Source organism: Leptopilina heterotoma, unplaced genomic scaffold (genome assembly GCF_015476425.1).
Source record: "Leptopilina heterotoma isolate Lh14 unplaced genomic scaffold, ASM1547642v1 Lhet_61, whole genome shotgun sequence".
Lineage (NCBI taxonomy): Eukaryota > Metazoa > Arthropoda > Insecta > Hymenoptera > Figitidae > Leptopilina > Leptopilina heterotoma.
This window is the reverse complement of record NW_025111142.1, coordinates 28,992-43,335: the sequence shown is the minus strand read 5'-3', so window position 1 is coordinate 43,335 and position 14,344 is coordinate 28,992. Positions and strand designations below refer to the sequence as shown.

General features: G+C 20.0%; 1 protein-coding gene across 2 annotated transcripts in view; it reads right to left on the bottom strand.

The window, feature by feature from the left end:
• The window catches only part of LOC122509573 (ankyrin repeat and sterile alpha motif domain-containing protein 1B-like), a gene marked incomplete at its 5' end in the record, with an annotated part of 63,010 nt that overhangs the window by 24,920 nt on the left and 23,746 nt on the right, over window positions 1-14,344 (bottom strand). The window contains 1 exon segment of one of the 2 annotated variants that reach the window (XM_043623740.1): window positions 9,904-9,966. Within the exon segment in view, the coding sequence (XP_043479675.1) occupies window positions 9,904-9,966 (63 nt within the window). 2 annotated transcript variants of the gene reach the window in all.

Below are 14,344 nucleotides of genomic sequence, written 5' to 3'. Positions count from 1 at the left end.
ATATAAAAATTTTAGTTAAAATTACACTTAAAAAAATTGAATTTTTGAGAAGTTGCAAATTATTGCAGAAATTCAATTATTTTCAAAAGTAATAAAATTCTTCGCAGAAATTTAATTATGTTCAAAAATTTTTTTGAATTCTCGTCAACATTTAAATTATCTTTATAAATAATAAAATTCTTCTTCAAAATTCAGTTATTTTTATAAATTTTATTAAAATTCTTGTCAAGAATTCAATTATTTTATAATAAATAACAAATTTCTTCACTAGATTTCAATTATTTTTCAAAATTTCCATAATATTTTTTACCACAATTCAATTTTATCTTCAAAAATAACAAAAATTCTTCGCAGAAATTCAATTATTTACAAATGTTTTATAAATTTCTTAGCAATAATAATTCAATTATTTTCATTAATAATAAAATTTTTTTACAATGGTACAATTATTTTCAAAAAGTTTTAATAAAATTCTTAGCAAAAATGCATTTATTTAAAAAAAAATGTTTATAAAATTCTCCACATGAATTCAATTAGTTTAATAAATAATAAAATATTTTTAGGAATTCAATCATTTAAATTTTTTTTTTAAATTGTCAAAATTTCAATTATTTTGAAAAATGATAAAATTATTCTTAGAAATTCAATTATTTGAATAAATTTTAATAAAATTTTTGTCAAGAATCCAATTGTTTTAATAAATAACAAATTTCTTCGCAAGAATTCAATTATTTTTTTTAATAATAATTTTCTTATAGAATTCAATTATTTTTAAAAACTTCTATAAAATTCTTCGTAGAAATTCAATTATTTTCATCAATTTTATTAAAATTCTTGTCAAGAATTCAATTATTTTATAATAAATAACAAATTTTTTTACTAGATTTCAATTATTTTTCAAAATTTTTATAATATTCTTGACCACAATTTAATTTTATCTTCAAAAGTAACAAAATTCTTCGCAGAAATTCAATTATTTACAAATGTTTTATAAATTTCTTAGCAATAATAATTCAATTATTTTCATTAATAATAAAATTTTTTTACAATGGTACAATTATTTTCAAAAAGTTTTAATAAAATTCTTAGCAAAAATGCATTTATTTAAAAAAAAATGTTTATAAAATTCTCCACATGAATTCAATTAGTTTAATAAATAATAAAATATTTTTAGGAATTCAATCATTTAAATTTTTTTTTTAAATTGTCAAAATTTCAATTATTTTGAAAAATGATAAAATTATTCTTAGAAATTCAATTATTTGAATAAATTTTAATAAAATTTTTGTCAAGAATCCAATTGTTTTAATAAATAACAAATTTCTTCGCAAGAATTCAATTATTTTTTTTAATAATAATTTTCTTATAGAATTCAATTATTTTTAAAAACTTCTATAAAATTCTTCGTAGAAATTCAATTATTTTCATCAATTTTATTAAAATTCTTGTCAAGAATTCAATTATTTTATAATAAATAACAAATTTTTTTACTAGATTTCAATTATTTTTCAAAATTTTTATAATATTCTTGACCACAATTTAATTTTATCTTCAAAAGTAACAAAATTCTTCGCAGAAATTCAATTATCTACAAATGTTTTATAAATTTTTTCGCAATAATTCAATTATTTTCATTAATAATAAAATTTTTTACTAGTGTTCAATTTTAAAAATTTTTTAAAAATTTAAATAAAATTCTTAGCAAAAATGCACTTATTTAAAACAATGTTTATAAAATTCTCCACAAGAATTCAATTATTTTTATAAATAATAAAATATTTTTATGAATTCAATTATTTTCAAAATTTTTTTTTAAATTCTGGTTAAAATTTCAATTATTTTTAAAAATGATAAAATTCTTCTCCGAAATTCAATTATTTTTCAATGTTTTAATAAACTTTTTGTCAAGAATTCAATTATTTTATAATAAATAACAAATTTTTTCACTATTATTAATTATTTTTAAAAATTTTTATAATATTCTTGGCCACAATTCAATTTTATCTTCAAAAATAACAAAATTCTCCCCAAGAATTCAATTATTTTTATAAATAATAAAATATTTTTAGGAATTCAATTATTTTCAAAAACTTTTATCAAATTCTTTGTAGAAATTCAATTATATTCAAAAAATTTTTAAATTCTGGACAAAATTTCAATTATTTTTATAAATAATAATATTCTTCTTTAAAATTCAATTATTTTCAAAAATTTTCCTCAATAACATGATTTTTTCAATGTCTAATATTTTAATAAAATTTTTCAAAAGAATTAAATTTTTTTAAAAAAGTTTTAATAAAATCGTACGCAAACATTTAATTATTTTCATAAAATATTAAAAATTTCACAAGAATTCAATTTATTTACAAATACGTTTATAAAGTACTTCACAATAATTCCATTATTTGCAAGAAGTTCTTAAAGAACTTTCAGAAAAATTATTACTTAAAAAAATTATTTAATGAATAATTTTACTTAAATATTTTAAAATTAATTAAATTTCAAGAATTGCGTTTGCAATTTTCATAAGTAAATAAATTTGAAAAGCTTTTAATTCGAAATTTTTTTTTTTTTAGAAAAATAATTTCTATTGTTAAAAATATAGGTAGAAGGTGTGCGTTGGAGTTGAAATCGATTCAAATTCCGCAGACGTAGGTCCCTACGGATTCTTTTTCCTAAATAGTTTCTGTTGTTTGCTAACGAATTTTATATTGATCACGCGTCGTCAGCTAAAATGGATCACGTCTCCTTTTTTCAAAATGGTGTTTCTTTCACTAAAAATTCACTGCTTAGATTTATTTAAACAAATTTAAACTTGAAAAACTAGAAAGACTTTATTTATGAAAATATCTGAATTCTTGCGAGTATTTTTATTAAAATTTTTGAAAATAATTGAATTCGTGCGAAGAATTTTATTAAAATTTTTGAAATTAATTGAATTCGTGAGAAGAATTTTATTAAAATTTTTGAAATTTATTGAATTCGTGCGAAGAAATTTTTAAATTTTTTTTAAAGTAATGCAGTTTTGTTAATGATTTTATTTAAAAATTTTGAAAGTGATTGTATTTTATTAAGGATTTTCTTTTGACTTTTTAAATTACGAATTCCTTCGAGAAATATTTCAAAAATTCTATATTCAAAATAATTGAATTTCAAAAAAAAAATTTTAAATTGTTTTTAATATATTCGATATTAAAAAATAAATAATTATTTTTTAAAAAACAAATAACATCTTTTACTATATTAGAACAATCCAAAAAAGTTAAACATCTTTAAAAATTAAGTAATAATAATAATAACAACAAAATAGTAAAAGAAATAATAATCGTAGTAAAAAAAAAGAAAAAAAATTATAATAATAATAATAATAATAAAATAGTAAAAGAAACAGTAATTAACAAAAAATGATAATTTAAAGAAAAAACTAGCATTGTAATTAAAAAATAGAAAGAAAGACCGAAATTAGTTTGAAAGCAATTTCCAAATGACTCAGAATTCCATCTGAAATAATTCTCGATGATAATTTAGTGTTTGTGGTTTTTGAATACAGAATGCGTAGTTAGGTCGATTATATATATATAAATGTGTGCGTGTGAGTCACATCCTCGGGTTCACACATTCCATCGTGATGTCATATCAGCTGGTATGCACACACAATCAGAAAAACAAAAATGAGACGTACACACGGAAATGGTCATTATATTTTATATATATACACATACAGTTTTCTTTTGGATCGCCCGAGTCACACACAGTGTTGTATACAGTGGAAAGAGTCAAAACAAGCAAGACGATTAGGGCTTGCTTTACTGAGGGATCATTTATTTTCTTCACATTCAGAGATTACCACTACTGTATATAAACTGTGCGGCAACTTTTGCTATAGAAGATCATCATCGTTCAAAAAAAAAAAAAAAAAAAAAAAAAAAAAAAAAAAAAAAAAAAAATGATGAGCAGCAATTAGAGCCTTGAGCGAGCGGGAGATAAATCTTTCTCACTTGTACCACTAACTACTGAACCGACATTATCAGCAATGGAATAGCTGAATGCAGATAAACGATAACGTCAACTGTCTATTTTTCCAAATTTCTAACTCCCTCATTATCATTGTAAACATTTTGCGTGGCGATTATATAGTTTTTTTAAATTGTATTGAAAACTATAAATATTCTATCTAAAAAACTGTAATAAAAATTCTGTTTCAAAATTTTTTTTTTAAATTTAAAATAAAAAAATTTTTTTTTTTAAATTATAATTTTTTTTTTGAGAATTATGACAAAAGTGTAATTTAAACTCCACACTGTAAAAACAAAGTCTTAAAGTACTTAGAGGACAAAAAATCCAATCCAAAAAATCAAACGAGTTTTTTCCTAAATTCAACTCATTTTTGGGCTTAAATTAAAAATAAGACAATTTGAGGTCTTAAAATCAGTTTTATTAAGAAAATCAGTAATAAGAAATTTAGTAAATATTGAGAAAAAAAACCATAAGTAAACCATAACCATAAAAAACCATAACCATTTTTTTTTTTTTTTTTTACTTTTAAATATTTTAGTCAAAATCAGGCTTAAAACATATATAATACAAAAGAAATGTTTTCAAATTTGTAACTTTTTTAAAATAAATTTTTAATTAAATAATTTTTATTTCAACAATTTTAATTAAGAAGAATTAATCATTTTAATTAATATTCTAATATTTTATGTAATTTATAATAAATTTGTATACTTTTTAGTAAATATATAGTAAACTCAACTTCAAGTCTTTTTTTTTTAATAACAAAAAAATCTAAAATGTCAAATGTCACTGAATTTTGCAAACTTGAGCGAGAAAATTGCAATGTGTTTGAGATTAAGAAATTTCATATCGGATATTTAACAAAAAAAAGACGAAAGAAAAAATCAATAATCTCGTTATTTATTCCATTTGACTGATTTATTATATTCTCGCGGTAACGAAGGTATAGGAAGCAAAAAAAAAAGGATAAAATTGCAAATTGTGCATAATTTAATAAACTTTCTAAAAGGAAATGAATAAAACATTGCTGTGTGTGATAATTTTATGAAAATTTATATATAATATAAAAAAAATTTACGACCCAATTGTTAACGTCTTGTTTTTTTTCTAAATTTTTTTTTATTTGATAAACGTTCTTTTTTTTGTGAGTACAGATTTTATTATTGCAATAAAGCGATGATTATTATTCTCTCTTATAATTTGTTTTTATATTTTTAGAAAATAATATAATTACATATAATTGTGCTATATTTAAATTATTTAATCAGTTTGAAATTCGCGCGCAATTTTTATTAGTTTCGAATTTGCCGCTAGGTGCTAAAAATTTTTTTTTATTAATTTTAAATTGATTACTTAAATTTATTAATTTATTTTATTATCAATAATTACATATTATTAACTGACTTAAAAATTAATTATAATAATTAAATTTTTATTCATATAAAGTATAATATATTCTTGAGAAGGAACAAATTGTATGTAATTTTTTTGTTTTCAATTTGTGTAAAGTAAGAATGTTGAATACGAGGAAAAGGAATATAACTTGAAGTTTTATGCTGATTTTATTAACTTGATTCAAACTTATTTATTTCGTGTATTTTTTCATTGAAAAAGAAAAGTTTTCCTCAACGGAACGAGAGTTTACAACATTGTTATGGTTGAGGGTACTCATGAAATTGAGAAAGTAAATTAAACAAACTTTTGCAATATTGATGCAATAACTTTGTTTCTCATACGATTTTATAATTTTCCGACAATTATATTTAAAATAAAATCATAACAATTGTAATAGCAAAAAAAAAAAAAAAAAAAAATAGTAATATTAAACAACTCTTTTTTAAATTAAAAACAATTTTTTGGACAACAATTAATTAAGGTCCTGAAAACATTCTAAGTTAAATAATTTAATAAAATTAATATTTAATTGATAAATAATTAAATTTTTTCTAAATTGGACATTTAGGAATTTTTTCTTTACTTAATATTATAAATTTCTTTAGCTTTTTTATTGTATTTATTTTGAGTCACGTATACCTACGTGATAATAAAAGGAATGAATCAAAATTCCCGCTTTTTGGTGATATTGAGAAAATAAAAATAAATATATGACAAGAGCAAAATTCCGCCTTTAGTGATATTAAAAAAAAAAAAAAAAAAAAAAAAAAATTGACAAGAGCACAGTTAGTGAGTTTACAGAGCGATTAGCTTGTCGCCAATAGTAATTGCTGGTCCGCCGGATGTCGTAACGCGGTTAGTCTTATTGTCAGCTTTGTATTAATATTCACGACGTACCACCGAACTTTGCAAAACGATTCGACGAAAATTATAATCAGATTTAATTGAAAAAAAAATTCCTTTCCTTACTTTAATTCACGACTATTTTTAGAATTTTATGTGCAATTGTCTCCAAATTTAGCTTTATAAAATTATAAATAAAAAAAACAGTAAAAATAACAAAATAACTAAAATAAAAAAACTATAAAATAAGAAATAGTAAGAAGATTAAATGAAATAAAAAGAAGCATCGAAACAAAAAATAGTAAAATAAAAAGTGGTAAAAAAATAAAATAGAAAAAAGTAGCGAAAATTTTATCTAACTCTGTTTGGAGAAATTTTAATTACAATATCAAAATGTCAAGATTATTGGCTCTCTACTATCGCATTTATATATAAATTCATTGAATGATTTAAAGATCGAATAAATATTTATAACCGTCTAAATAAACAAATGAAACGAAAGATAAATTAATATTATACACTGCGAGTATAATATATCGATATTATATCAAGTTCTCTCGATAATTAAAGAACATTACAAAAAAAAGAGTTGAATAAATTTAATTTCACCAGTATTAAAAAAGTCAATTATATCTATATATACGTTGTAAAATAGAGCTGATAGTAATTTTCAATAGTCATTAATCATAATTCGCCGATATTGCTAAAGTAGTATTACATGCACTCTATATTCAATTCGAGGATGTGATAATTTTGAACAGGTTATTTTACTTTATTATTATTATTATTATTTTTTTTTTGTTAAAGTACGCGGCGTTCATTTCAAAGAGTAGTGTTGTATTATTATATTAACGTGACAATGACGAGGAAACGAAGACACGATGTTATTCATTCTCCCTCACCTTGATCCAGTTTCTGACTACCCACAAGTTGCTATCGTGTCATTTTTTTCCCATTGTTAAAAGAAATTATAAATGCTACGAATAGACGTGCAAAAGTTTAATATTTCGATATAATTATAAATTCAGGTGAATTTTTCCTATGACATTTTAAAATCGGTTAAACATACATATTTTTTTTTCGTTCTTTATAGAAAAATATCAAATACGTATTTTTTTATTTTTCTATAATTGCCCAAATTTTCAAGTTATGAATTTTGGAAAATTTATTTATTTATTTATTTAAAATATCAAAAATTTTTTTTTAAATTTTTAATTAAAAAAAAAATACTTAAAAGTTGGAGAAAAACCAAAACTTTCTTTCTTTGACAACTTTTTTCTAAACTGAATACTTCAAAAAATTATAAGCTATTGAAAATAGGTCTACTTTTAAAAATCTAAAAATTTCAAAAATTCATAACTCGCAAATTTGGGCACTTGTGTAGAACAATAAAAAAAACGTATTTAATATTTTTCTATAAAGAACGAGAAAAAAATATGTTTAACCGATTTTGAAATGTCATAGGAAAAATTCACGTGGAATTACCCATAAATATATAATAGTTTTATATATTTATAGCAATTCCACGTGAAATGATCAAGTAAAAATTTGAAAATTAAAAAAAAAAATACTAAATATATTAAAAAATATCCAGAAATTTTATTCTTAAAATGTTTGTCTGCGTGTAAAAGGAATAAAAATCTAAAATATTAACTTTTTTAAAAACTAATTCTGTGAATTATGGGAATTGCAGTTATTAATTCAGTGAAATTGTTAATTTCGACAAATCTTGACAAATTAAATTTTTTTTAAATTTTTACAAAAACTACCCCTTTTTAAATTTGTTTATCATTTTCCTTGCAATGCTGAGATTTTTTCCAATAAATTATTATGTAATTTTTAAAAATAAAACAACAATGGATTTTCAAGAAAAGAAAAAAAAACTTTTAAAACAATTTTTGTTTATTTTATTGAAAATCCATTGTTCTTCAAATTTTTAACTTTATCATCATTTTGTGAAAAAAAATCTCAGCTTTCCATAATAGAAATAGTACAACAATAAAAAAGAGGTACAGTTTCTATAAAAATTTTACTAATTCAATTTTAGAGAGTAATTTTTATATAAAACAACTATAAATATTGATATTATTAATATTAATTATCTACATATTATTCTTAATGTATATAAAATGTAGTGTTAATATTTAAAAAATCACACAAATGTAAAAGAATATCGAAAAAAATATTTTAAAGAAAAAATTAATTACTTACCTTTTTGTATGGGGCTCGTTCAGGTTTGTCAGTCATTGTTTAATTAATTTTTCTGGTTCTTCACTTTTTAATTTAAAAAATACTCAATTTTTTTAATAACTTAGTAGAAATTACTATATTTATTAGTAAAATTTACTAATTCAAATGCAAAAAATCAGTAACTTGTTCAAATAAGTAAACATTTTTATGAATTAAAAAATTTAGAGAGTTATTATACCTCACATTTTTTAAACAAAAAATTTAAAAAATTGGAAGATAGAAAAAAAAATATTTATACTTTTTGAAGACTAGTTCTAAATTTGGGTACATACAAAAATTAAAGTAGAAACGTATAATTTAGAACTTTTTGTAAAAAATGTCATGATAGAATTAATTTTAAAAAAACGTAATTTATTCAATTTTGCAATATTATAATTAAGGACTGACTGCTTTGAAGTATTTTCACGGTTGGTGTTAACTTTGTATTCACACTATTCTCAATTACCCGTTATTTAATCAGATTAACAAGGGTTAAATTATTCTGCAAGATAAAGTATTAATCTTTCTCACTTGAGTCATATAATGTTAGTCACATATTGCACTTTTTTAACCCAAGATTATTCAACTTTTAACTCTAGTTATGACTTTTTTATTATTATATTAATACTATTAATGTAAATTATTAATTTTATTATTAGTATTTTTATTTTTCTTATTATTCTTATTTTTATTATTATTATTATTATTATTATTATTATTATTATTCTTATTCTTATTATTATTATTATTATTATTATTATTATTATTATTATTATTATTTTATTCTTTTTATTTTTATTTTTTATATTTTTATTCTTCCACTAATTATTATTAATATTGTCGTTATTATTGTTATATTTGTTAATTATTATTATTATTAATAATTAATTTTGCTTCATATTTTTGAATTTTGAACGTTTGAATATTTTAAACTTTTTAAAATTCGCGCCTAAATTGCATTAGTTTCAAAATATGCCGCTAGTTGTTATTTAAAGTTCTCTGCTTTTGTGCTTACCCCGAAAATATGTTACAGTAGTTAAAAATATTAATAATTAATTCGAATAAAAGTAACAAAAACTGAATAATTTTATTTAACGAAATATACTGGATATTAATTATTATTTTATAACATTCACATTATATGATACAAAAAACATAATGAGAAGTATATTTGTCAAAGAAATAAATTTTTTTTAACAAAAAAAAATGTGAATAATATTTTTCTTTCGTGAAACATTTATCAATCAAAATTGCATTATCATTATAACTATTATTATAATTATTAATTTAATTATTAATACGAAAGTATTAATTTAAATTAATTATTTAATTTTTAAAATTTAAATTAAGTATTTAAAATTTAAATTTTAGTCAATGACTTTCTTATAAATAATTTTAGTTAAATTCCTAGTGACTCACCACTTTTTAAGTCCTTAGTAAATTTTGCAAGCTTATCGTGTCTAGTCATTGGATTAGTCGACACTAAAAAAAATAAAATTAAACAAATCGAGCATGCGAAAAAAAGAATTTTGCACAATTTTTCGTGTTTCATATTATTATTATCATTTTTTATAATTATAATTATTGCTTAAGCAAAAGACGAGCCCTGATAAAAAGTGCGCCAAATTCCATTGCATAAAAACTTGTCAAAAAAAAAAAAATACAAGAAGAAGAAAAATCCGAAAAATAAGTGCGAACACATTTATATTAAGAATAATTATTTAAAAAAAAAAATATTAATTAAGTATAAAAAAAATGTGAAAACAGTGCTGTAAAAAGTACAATATCAATAAAAAGTAAAACACATTCTCAAAACTTTAAAAAAGACGTTTCATTTATTACATTTTTAAAAAATGATGGTTAATTTCGAAATTTTTGTATAAATGTATTTTAAAATGTTTTTTAAAATTATGTAAATTTTCAAAAAATTTATTGTCTTGAACAATAAAAAAATTCAGTATATGTTATATTCTCATCAGATGAGAAATTATAATTTTTCTACACTTATTGATTTTTTATAATTTTTTAAATATTAATTATATAGATTAATTTTGTTTTTAATTTTTGTTATTTTTTGAACTATTTTTGTATTATTTTTGTATTATGTTTGTACTATTTTTGTACTATTTTTGTACTATTTTTGTACTATTTTTGTAAAATGTTTGTAAAATTTTATTTAAATCGAGATTTAAATGCTAAATTACATATTAAATTAAAATAGCACTTCTACTTATTAAAAAAAAAAATTTAACTTCTTTATAAGTAGAACTTTTTTCTCTATTTCTACTATAAGCGCAAATTAAAGAAAAATTGATTTTTCTGAAATTATTAAAAAAGGGAAAAAAAACCATTCTAGTATAATTATAGCGTCGAAGGGCAATTAAAGCAACAAAATAAATCAAGACATTGCATATACACAGCACAATATTTATTGGCCAATTAATGACATAATACGCCATTCGTATATTATTCTTAAATATTAAGATAAATACATTTTTCTATTTTGTTAATCTACCTACATATATATAGGTATATATATCCTTTGAATAAATATATATTTGTATATATTATATATATTGGTATATATTATTATTTTTTATATTAATATAAATTAGGCGATATTACATAACAGCTAATCGAAGCAAAAACACAATAACAAAATATAATCTAATACAATGTTTTTTTAAAATATATTTCCTCTATTTTTGAAAACAAAATATTGTAAAATAATGAAATATTATATAAAAGTTTAATCCATTGAACAAAAAAAAAGAAACCACAATGTGAAATATAATTAGAAAATAGGCTTTTGAAAATGTATTTTGAAAAAAAATTTTGCTAGTATTTTTATAGTCCTAAGTATTTAGTTTTTACTATTTATTTTATTAGGCAATTGCATAGAAAATATTTTATATTGAATTATTGAATTATTTGTATCGGAATTATTTTATATTTGAAAAGGTAAAAAAAAATTGTATTGTATTTCTAACCCCCACTCCGGCGCTGACGCTAACGCTCCGCCTCTTCGGAGTGGGGGCAATGGGAAAGAGAGAGAAGTACTGGAACTTCTCTCTCATTCTCATTGCCCCCACTACGTCACTTACTCAATTCATTACTTCAAATTTTTATATAAAAGATTAAATAGAATTTTTCCTCAACCAATTTTTCTTTATTTTTAACTCAATCGAAATTAATTAAAGTTTGGTAATTAGAAAAAAACACTTTTTTTCTTTTTTTGTGAGAAAAAAATTTCCTAATGTCAATGGATTAAACAATTTCAAATTTACAATAGCAAAATAATCTTTTCTTTCTATTCAGAAAAAAGAATATTTAAATAAATTTTATTTATTATTACAAAAGCGTGAAAAATAAGGAAATATAAATTATTTGTATCACATAAAAAAATACTATAAAGTTAACAAAAACAATATTTTTCTCTATTTGCAAAATAAATTCTCATAACTTATAAATAAATTTGTTGATCTCACAAATTTTCGTTCTATCTCATTCGCATAATGATCCTGATTCCAATAAGAGAGTTTTCTTTTTTAATTAATTAATTCTTCTTTTATTAAAAATTAATTAATTATATTTATTAATAATTATTCATTATTTAATTTTAGTCAATGAAAATAATAAATAAAATAATAATTTAACATTAATTTTAATTTCAAATTAAATTAAATTAAATTTCAAATTAATTCATTAATAAAAATTAAATAATAATTGCACTTAATAAAATTAACAACATTGAAAATAATAAATAAAGAAATGTTAATTAAATAAAAAAATAGCAAAGAAATAAAAAAATTGTAAATAAATTAACAAAACGATAAAGAATATAAATAATAAAAAAAAATAGTCTTGTAATGTATAAAATTAATTACTGCACTCAGTTATTGAAATTTATTTTTGTAATTAATAATTAGAAGTTAATAATTAATAATTATTAATTAATATTAAATGCAAAATTTAAAAAACGTAAAATAAATTAATAATTTGTAAAACTTGTAACATTAATTAAAAAATAAATTTAATAATTTTTTTTAACAAAAAATTTTTTTTTTTACCACAAACTATTTATAATTTGTAAACTATTTGTAAGAATTAAAAATTAATTTTTATAAAACAAAAAATGAACTCTATTTTCCAGTGATTAGTTTGTGAAAGTTTAAAAATCTCGAAGAACATAAATAAAGTTATTAAAATGTTTTACTAAGTCAATTAAATTATCATAATTATTTGTTCTCTCTCTTAAATGGATAATGTTTGTGGGAATCTGGATCATTGTAAAATCTCAATACTGAGAAAACAGTTTTTTTTTATATATTATTTATATATTTATATATATATTACGTCGATTTGAAAGTCTTTGTAAATGGCATTATTAAATTCTTTCTCGAAAAAACAGCAACTTTCGAGAAAGTTTTTCCATAGCCGGAAGTCTCTACATTCTATTATAATAGGCCTAAAAATCTAATTTCAGCCGGAAAGGAGAATTTTGCCTTAATTTTATTAATTTCAACATTTTGCTCTGAACATAAAAATCCAAATCAAAGAATTGTGATGAAATTGTTAAATAACTGTAATTAGTTACGAATTTATATAATTTTTTTTATAACTTTATATTATAATTTGTATAATTATAAATTATATAATTAATAAATGTTAAGATCATAGAATTCGTAAATTCTAATTTTACAGAAAGAATATCGACGGAATTGTTTTTTTTTGCATGGTTGCCACAATTTGGAATACAGTACTTATGATTAATTAATTAATTAATTAATTAACTAAATAGTAAAGTGTAATAATAAATTAAAAAAATGTATTATATTTATTTTTTTTTATGGAAGTAAATTTTTGATTTCAGTCTTTTTTTTTGGAGCAACCGAGCAAATTAATCACTTCTTAAAATAATAGGCGCCCATACAGATGTATTTTTTTAAAAATCTTGTTTTCATTTTTAATTACAATGCGGCAAATTATTTTTCATCCTTGAAATTGTTATACAACAACAAAATGAAAAATGATGCCTACGATTAGTACAAGAATGAAAGTGATTGATTTATGCAAACAAATAGAAGTATCGCAGAGAAATTTTTTTTTTAAATTTAATTTCAAAAAAGAATTTTTAAGTTCATTAAAATTTTAATAAAAATTTAATAAAATTTTAATAAAATTTAATAAAATTAAAAATTTTTATTAAAGTCCAGATTTTTTCTGTGACACGCGATTTATTACAACACGGGGTTCAAATTTTAAATTTAAATTCACCTCGAAATATTCTAAACCCATTATGATTGTCATTTTAGAATTCTATTTTCATCTACTGAAAATTTGTAAATATAGTTCATCAAGAATATTTTCTCCCAAAAATATGTTTCCCTTTTTTTTATAAAAAAAAAAATTGATTGTTATCTCTAGCGATAATTTTTATTAAATATTACATTTGGTCAAGCTGATAAATTAAAACAAAGAGATCTCAATTTTTGATAAAACATTTCACTTTAAATTATCGGAAACTTAATTATTTATCGAACATGTCAAAAATCGGATTTTTTAATTCAATATTTTTCGCTGAAAGAAAATTACCATCGAGAGAAAATTTTATATTTATTTAATTTTAATTCCAGCATAAAGATAATAAATTTTACACCAGATTTAAAAAAATAAAAATGGCGGATTCAAGATGGCGGACGAAATTTTTATCTAAACTTGATAATCAGAGTTCTTTGACATTAATGATTTAAAAAAAAAATTGATTATTTCTATCGATGAAAGAATTTAAAATAAAAAGGATATTTCTATTTTTTTCTTTTTTCTGTGTGTTCGATTTAAGACATTTGAAAATAATGTT